We start from the raw sequence: 8,860 nt of genomic DNA on the forward strand, positions 1-8,860 counted from the left end.
CAGGTGGGATATAATTTTACCCGCATTTAGCATTTTAAAATATGGGGTGCTAGCACTGCGAGCTGCTTTTGGTGTGCAACATTGTCCTTATTTGCGGGTTCACTACATGCTAGAGGCCAACGCATCTCGGGACCTGTGCAGCAGAGTGCGTTTGGGATCCGTGCCTGTATCGACTTATGTGTGGATGGTTGCTGGTGGGGGTTTTTAACTTACTAGCAATTTCTTCCTACATCAGGCTTGTTATTGAATCAGCGAGTGGGAGGTGGGATATAATTTTACCCGCATTTAGCATTTTAAAATATGGGGTGCTAGCACTGCGAGCTGCTTTTGGTGTGCAACATTGCCCTCATTTGCGGGTTCACTACATGCTAGAGCCCAAAGCAACTCGTGGCCCTTGCAGCAGAGTGCGTTTGGGATCCGTGCTGCCTGTATCGACTTGTGTGCGGATGATTGCTGCTGCGGGAGACCTAACTTGTCATTAATCTTTTCTTACATTAGGCTCAGTGTTGAAATATCTACTAGGCGGTGTGTATTGTTAGCGGCGAATACGTTGTCGTAGTCGCAGGAACAGGTGCCGGATTTGTGGGCGCAGCTAGCGTACCTTAGCCGTCTGGGCGTGGAGCCTCTAGAGCCAATTTATATCAGCTATCGTTTGCACTCTTCCCTGCACCTATCGCTAAAAACGGCGACTCCGTCTGTAACGCTTTAGTCCGGTCTGGGACACAACTGAGTCTGACTCTGTGCCTCATCCGCGGTGAGAACATCCTGATCAGCGTCATTTCTTATTAATTTTTATGTTGAGTTGCCTGCATTAAAACGTTGCCCGTAGTCGAGGGGCCCCACACAGAATGCCCTACTCGTCAGTGCGTGCCCACGGCACTGCGTGCGCGTGCCAGAGCGGTGTGCGCTGGGCAGCAGCAGCGGTCAATATGGACAGCATCGGCACTACTGACAGGGCCAAAACCTTACTATCTGAGTCGACCACCCATCCATGGTACACATGATAGAGATTTTATAAAGGGGTCCCACTGGGGAAACGCTGTTATGTGGCTGCGGTGGCACGTGATGAACGTGATCGCTGAGTCATTCTTTCAATGCAGAAAGGCCAACCGTAGTGCTCAACTGCTGTATGGATGTATTTTGACACCCGTTTCCTTCCTGAATTTAGTTATTCCTACTCCATAGACACTCATGAGATTGCTGATCTTCAATATCAGATACGCGGAGCGGGGTAAGTACTATAGCGTAGGCAGCGATCTCCTTTGATACTATTCGGAGATGCAACATAACCCGTTATACATCGCAGCTTCACTTCGTACAGAAGGTTTGCGCAAAATGCATGACAATGCTTTCCCTGGCTGTGGAGGTATCTACGAACCAGAGAAAAACGTGAAGAGGGACTCTGTGCTGACTAACGTAGCGCGTTGTGGAATATAGCCTGAACGGTTTTGAGTTCCAGCATATGAAGTATGTCAGTCATTGCCAGACGTTGCTTATAGCTGATCCTTATCCCATCCATTGAGCTGCTTTGGAAGGGATTGTCAGCGGATTTCATTACGAATTCCCCACTATTCAGAGCTACAGCAGTTTAGTTCCTGTGGATATACTCAAGAAGTATTTACATTTCGCTGTCTTCGACCACAGTAACATTAAATGATCTGGCTTAAAGAGCGATGAGTCACGTTTGGACGGCTCATGGATTCTGGAATACCCTGGACCATTGCATGGCGGTGTTCCTTGCTAGCCCTTTCGGGCTAGCGGTTCAAGCCCGATCATTATACGATCACTGCGAACCACTTGCTTCATGCAAACTAATCTTGAAAAGCACGCCATTTCCTGGTGCAGCAATCGGTGCTATATACCAACCGTTTTCCGTGGGTTGACTCCCTTATTGAGCTAATGCACTTCGTGCCTCAACGGCTGTTACAAGGCACTCCCACAGGGGAACATACGCCAGCCTCCACTGAGTATTCACTAACACCATACGCCATTGCTGAACACCTTCAACAGCTCATCAACTTTCAGTAGCCTGAATGCACACAAATATGGATATACCAACAGCCTCTAGCGTATCGTGCTACATCGGGAGCATCAAGCCACACATGGGACCTATGGGGAGACTCGCTTGTTGATCGGTCACGCAACTAACGGGAATCAAATCCGTCTCCCATTCCATGAAACGCACTTTTCTCCCACCCTCTTTAATACTGGAGGCACCAAAGCCTGCGCATGTCCTATCGATTCCTTCTTCGTGCATCCCAACTTCTTCCAGTTAGCTTTCAGCATGGGAAGCACTGCCCAAAAACCACAACTATACCCCGTATTGCATGTAGTGTGATTGCATCAAACGGGTGCTACACTCATCAGCTGTTATGCGTACAAATTTCCCGTGATGGTTAGCCTCCTGACGTAGGAACACCTATTGAGGCATTTACTACTGTATGAAATCATTGCACCCCAACTGTAAGCTTGGTGCCACTAACTAGGCTCCTTCCACTCTTCAGCCAGGTTCAAGCTGCCACATTCCTGCACGTAGATGACCATGACCTTTTTCCCACTAAGAACCCAGCTTAATAGGAGTTTACCTTTTACTAATGAGCCATAGATCCAACACAAAGTCGGGGACACCATCTGACGGCCCTGTCACCGCTCTTCACTGTGTGTGTGTTAGTGTGAAAGTGTACTGGGTTAGCTGGTTCTGAATTGTGGCTACAGACAGGAACCAGCATATGTCTTAGCTCGAACCTTGGTATTCTAAGTGACATACGAGGATTGTTTAGGCTGTGGAGGGATGGCGAGAACTCTGACGCGGAGTGCCGGAGATTTCATCGGATTGGCCATACGGAGGGTGCAGGCGGCCCTCCACCACCCTATCGACCTGGCAGCAACATTGCGCCTAACATATGGCGTGATGCATCTCCACACAATTCCTCACCATAGAGGCCGAACCCCAAAGCGGCGGCACACAGAGATTGCCGCCACCCGTTGGAATGCGACTTGAGCCCTGACTTTCTACTCGTATCTTAACGCCAAGCTGCCCAAGTGAGTGCACACCATGTTGAAGCTCGCACAACTCCCCACTAGTACTCTGGGTTAGTCCGGCAGACGTGAATCAAGTGCCCTCTACCATTAGTGACAATAGTGCAGTTCGGTGCGTGGTTCTGAGCTTGGCATGATACAAACATAGTGTCAGGAAAGCTCTGTCGGCTTGCGGACTCGAGGAGCCATAAGCGCCAAAGCAGAACTCGCGCCAGTATCCACCGTAGCAGGCATCCCTGCATGCAGGTTTTGTTAATTTGGCTTTTGCCACAAGACGATGAATGCCTTGACCAGTATATCAATGCGTTTGCCTAGTTTCGCCGGGTCAGTTTACTCGAAGCCCGACTCGAAGCCTTAGATGTATCATGAGCTGCGGAGTAGAGGACAATTATTCTAAGAAGACGGGCCTGCTCTCCATTGCATATATTGGCGGCCCCGTTGACTGTTTGGACGGCATGATAAGCATATGAGGATATGGATATGAGCTGCTGCTCCTCCGTCACCCCAACCAGGCGACCACGTTTTACCCTTGACAGCCGCTGACGGCCCGTGAAGACTGTTGCCACGTGACGTGCTTATCCTCAGATTATACAAGTCTTATTGGAGGGTGTTGTACGCTTTGTTGTTGTGCGGCAAGCAAAAGCCCCGTCGCTGGTAGCTCGAGTCTACAATGCATGCAAGAAGTATGCACAACTTATACACTCATGATAAGGTTGCATTAAGAGAGACTCTGTGCAGAGGAAGGGCACGGACTGGAGGCAGGTTTATACAGACTGGATGCCTCTATAAAGGAAGGTATCTTTTTTGCACGCTACCTACCTAATCCCTTAGCTATTTAAGAGCCAGACTTGTAACTGCATTGTTACTCCCCTTATAAGGAGAAGTAAATATGTAGGAAGCGCGGTTAACTGTGTATGAAACAGACAAGAAACGCAGTAGGGAATGAGGCTACCTCTCGGGCAAAGAAACATGCACACAGGCAGTTATAGTAAGAATAGAAATATTTATTCTCCTGTGCAATATCTGAAGAAAAGTATTCTTGCTGCTGCTGCTGATGCTGCGTCTCTAACAGGTGTGCTGCAGGGGGAGACGGCAGTCGTCTACGAGTCTCTTGCAGCAGCACTGCTGACCACTCCTCCCTACGTCCCTGCCCGTAAACGTACTGTGCCCGTTATTAATCTTCTAGCGATAGTAACTATTTAATATAAGACTCAACATTAAAGGGCTTATTTCTTTAATAAGGAAGAGACTTCTCCCTTGATTCTTACGAGTCGAGGTGTCCCCTGGCGGCCGCCGCCCGGTGGTTGCTGCGTGTAGGTCTCTCTCTGGCTCTGTGTGTACTGTAGAGACAAAGATGATCTTGCTGCCCTACGACTCGTGTGCCTGTATAAAGAGCTGCATGCATGCATGCATCAGTATCCTTTATTAAAGAAAAGTATTTTATGTGTACAAACAAAGAAAGGGAGAAAAATTAAATCATTCAGGACAGAAGTCTTAATAGAACAAATCCTATCTGCAGACGATGTGCAAAACAACAAGAAAAAGGCAGCAGCACAAGCAGAAGCTGCTGCCACTGCAGCAGCAGCTGTCACCGCAGCAGCAGCTGCCACCGCAGCAGCCCCTGCCACGGCAACCTGTCTGTACCCTTGATCAATAAATTCTTTAGAACCTTCGTCGTGTCTTACGACGAATAGGAGTTGTCTTCTTCTTGTATTCTTCTTTAGATAGCGCATGCATTTTGCTGTTTTCTGTAGGAAGGGGGAGGGGCTCGTGCTTCCTCTTACTCGTGCTGCTGCTACGCTTCTCCTGCTGCAGTAAATGCAGCAGCACACGTCCCACTGCCAACAGGGCATCCCTGTTCTCCTGCGTACCAGACCAACGCAGCAGCAGCAGTACCTGCAGCAGCTGCAGCAAGGCCCCCTGCTGCTGCAAATGCTGCAGGTAACAATCTAGATGTAAGTATACAAGATAAGGCGGTAAGACTCGCTGCAACGTCAACTCGCTGCGAGCAGCAACAGCAGCAGAATCGTCATAATATGACTCCTCAGAAGCCCCGTCGCCGCGCTGCTGCGGAGCTGCAGCAGCAGCAGCAGCAGTAGCCGCTGTGGTGGTATCAGTAGCTCCTGCTGTTGCAGCTGATCGGTGCTGCTGCTGCTGCTGGTGCTGCTTAGGGTTGGGGAGCTGCTGCCGTAGCAACGCCAACATTTCTTGCTGCAGAGGCTCGAGTTCCCCGTCCACCATATCCAGACCTACAAGGCTTCTGTAAGCTGCTTCTGCTGCTGCTGCATCTGCTGCGCCAGCTGTGCAGCCCTCAGCTGCAGCAACAGCAGCAGCGGAAGACTCATATCCTCCATCCAACGCTGCCGACTCTAACTCAACTGCTACCGATAAGACAGCAGGCTGCGCCCCGATGCAGGAGCTCAGTTGGAGGTACTTAGGTTGCTGCCTCTGCTGCTGCTTCGCTGCTGTGTCGTCCTTCGGCTGCTGCCTGCTGCTGCTGTCACAAAACTTGTCTGCAGGCTGCATATCTGTCAATCGTAACAACGGGGTACTTGCAATAGCAGCAGCAGCAGCAGCTAGACCTCGCAACACCACTTCCTGCTTCTGTTCTGCTGCTCCCTCAACTTCCATGCTGCTGCTGCTGCTGCTGCTGTTGCTGCCGCTGCTGCGGTCGTTTGCAAGCGCCGCTGCCGAGTGTATAGCGGGAGCAATGGCGGCAACAATAGCACCAGCATACAATTCTTGCTGCTGCTGCTGCTGCCGCTTGAGTACTGCAGCAACAGCATCCCGCAAGTAGTACTGCTGCTGCTGCTCGTCAATGCCCAATTCAAATGAACAGCTACACAAGAAGCATTGCCTGAGTCTCTGTGCCTCTTGCATGAGGACCCGGGGAGGGCAGATAGCTGCTGCTGCTGCTGCTGCTGCTGCACCTGTTGCTGCTCCCGCGGGTGCTGCTGTGCACTGCCGCACTGCATGCAGCACCCGCTCACACTCCTCTAAGGGGGCGGCGGCGTCCCCTGAGCGATCCCCCCAGCTAGCAGCAGCCGCAGCTACTGCTGCTGCTGCTTTCTTTGTAGGGAGAGCAGCAGCTAGCTGCTGCAACACGGTTGTCCATTGCTTAGGAGATGCCGACACTACCCTGCGTATACACCCCACAGAAGTGTGTTGTTCTGTGCCGTCTGCTGCTGCTAAGTGCCCTTCAGGTAGGGGCCCCCCTGGGGCCCCCACGCCATCAGAGGAGCGCCCCGGGGGGCCCCTGATTGGCTCGACGCTGCAGCCGACGCTGTTTGCTGCAGCAAAGCACCACTGCCACAACTTCGCTTCCTGCTGCTCGAGTTGCTGCACTGCCTCTGCTGTCACAGCAGCTAGGCCTGTTGCTTGCTGCTGTTGCTGCTGATCTTCTGCTGCTGCTGCTGCAGAGCAGGAGAGCCCTGCTTCTGCACCTGCTGTTTCTGAATTCCCCGCCGTTGTGAAGGCGGAATGAGCAGCAGAGTCAGCAGCAGCAGCAGCAGGTGTGTCTTGCTGCCCTATTTCTGCTGCAAACTGAGCAGCAAGAAACGGAGGCAACCAAGAAGGAAAACGGGGGGCCCCTACGGGGGCCCCTACAGGAGGTTCAGAGAAACCAGTTGGGGCCCCTTGTGCCTCATGCTGCCTCAGTTCAGCTTTACCAAGAGAAATGAGTGCATGCGCTGCTGCTGTCATTTGCTGCTGCAGCGCTAAATACGGATCTGATGCGGCTGCTGCAGCAGCTGCGGCATCTGCTGCTGCTGCTGTTCCTCCTAAGGCAAGAGAATCATCCGAAGAGGAGCGGCTTGCTGCAACAATCCAACTTGCTGCTGAAGGCCACGGCTGCCAGCCTCCTGCTGCTCCTGTTGCTGCTGTTGCTGCTCCTCCCCGTATTGATGCCAAGGAGTGTCGTCCCAACTGCTGCTGCTGCTGCTGCTGCTGCTGCTGTATGCGGCGCCGCATGTGCCGCTCTAAGTGCACTAACTTAGCAGCAGAGGTGGTGAAGCGACGGGAGCAGCAGAAGCAAATAAAAGGCTTGCCTGCATGCATTTGCTGCAGCAGCGCGGGGGAAGGAGGAGCAGCAAGTAGCTGAGAATATATAAGACGATTACCAATAACTTGCTGCTGCTGCCGCTGCTGCTGCCGCTGCCGCAGCCGCGCCAGCAGCGACAGCAGCAGCACAACAGATAGAGGGGAGAGCTCAGATACATTTGCTGTATAAGTCTGATGTTTTATTTTATCATATGCTCGTGTTACTGTGGCTAGCTGGTGCACCTCCGTGGTTAGCTGCTGCTGCTGCTGCTGCTGCTTGTCTGTGGCTAGCTGCTGCTTCTCCGTAGCTTGCTGCTGCTGCTCCCTTTGGAAGAGACGCCGCAAACCATCAGGAAGAAGAGAAAGAGATATCTTTGTAAGGGGAGCCGCAGCAGCAGGGTTTACCTCTAAACCTGCTTGCTGCTGCTTGTTGCTTCTCCTGCGCGATCCTGCTGCTGCTGCAGTTGCAGGATGCTTGCTGCCCTTCGTTGCTGCACCCACCCGCTGCTGCTGCTGTTGCTGCTGCAGCAGAGGCAAGAAACGACACAAGGAAGATGGAGGTGGCAAAGATAATAGCACCAACGGGTCTACTTCCTTCCCTCCTGCTGCAAAGGGGCCCCCATCTCCTAGGGTACGGGGGCCCCCCCCTTGTGCATCTAAGGCAGGCGGGGGCATATTTGAGGGTAAGAGAAAAGAGGAAACAAAAGTAATACACTAAGAGGGAAAGAGAGGGGCCCCTGGGCCCCCTCTCTTCCCCTAGTCAATCTATTAAGCAGGAGAAGGAAAAGGGATCCTATAACGGTAAACAAGAGTTATAGAGCATTCCCCTTCTATTCATAAGGAAGAAATACTACAAAATAAATGATATTTTGCATATAAAATGTTTTATTTGAACTAGAAATGCCTGTATATGTGAATAAATGCATGCAGGTTTGCATGCATGCTTTTTGGGGCTGGAAAACTATGCGCATGCATATATATTCGACTTTCTTTCTTAATATTCAGATAATGTGATGTTTATTAAATTATTATTTTTTGTTTATTTATTATAATTTAATTATATATAATATTAAGAGAGCGCATGCAGTCTTACGGGCATTATTATTGTTTGCCCCTTCCCTTTTCTTGTTGCTGCCTGTATCCATAGTTGAATAAAAGGTTATTTTCTTTGTTTTTCTTCTTTTTCCTTCCTTTTTTTTTCTTTTTTTTTCCTTTTCCACCTCTTTTTCTTTCTTCTTTAATAAAAATATAAGATGGCAGACGCAGCAACCCGTGCTCTTGTAGCAAAACTGCCTCTTTGCTCCGTTAATGCAGGACCAAGAAGTCCTCAGTGGAACGACAGACTAAAGGAAGAATATTTAGCATTAATTAATTATTTAACAATCGCTAAAGAAAATGATAAAGAATGGTTCAAGATAGAGGCCAACAAAGAAGGAACAGAGTAAGACAAGCAATAACAGCAGCAACAGCAGCAACAGCAACAGCAACTGCAGCGCAACAGCAGCAACAGCAACTGCAGCAACAACAGCAGCATAAAGGGCTAGCGAAGCAGCAGATTGGCTAGAGGATTCATTTAGAGTTCCTTAGGGCCCACAGGGGCCCCTCCTCTCTTCCGCAGGGGCCCCTCCTCTCGTCCGCGTTGTTAGGTAGATATTTATCCTTATTAAATATACAAGAAGAAAAAGAACAATTAATTCTATTATAATTAATTCTTATTAAATAAACAATAAAAAGAAAAAGGATTAATTAATTAATTTTTTTTTTTTTTTTTTTTTTTTTTTTT

The 8,860-nt window shown here is 50.0% G+C and overlaps 1 protein-coding gene across 1 annotated transcript; it reads right to left on the reverse strand.

Annotated features, from left to right (window-relative positions):
• Positions 1–4,701: 4,701 nt before the first annotated feature.
• EMWEY_00038980 (hypothetical protein, conserved) lies at positions 4,702–7,752 on the reverse strand (the record flags this gene model as incomplete). Its single annotated transcript, XM_013478707.1, has 1 exon — positions 4,702–7,752. The coding sequence occupies one exon, from the start codon at positions 7,750–7,752 to the stop codon at positions 4,702–4,704; it is 3,051 nt and encodes a 1,016-aa protein (XP_013334161.1).
• Between the last annotated feature and the right edge of the window lie 1,108 nt (positions 7,753–8,860).

This window comes from Eimeria maxima, genomic scaffold (genome assembly GCF_000499605.1).
Source record: "Eimeria maxima Weybridge genomic scaffold, Emw_scaff613, whole genome shotgun sequence".
NCBI classification, from domain to species: domain Eukaryota; phylum Apicomplexa; class Conoidasida; order Eucoccidiorida; family Eimeriidae; genus Eimeria; species Eimeria maxima.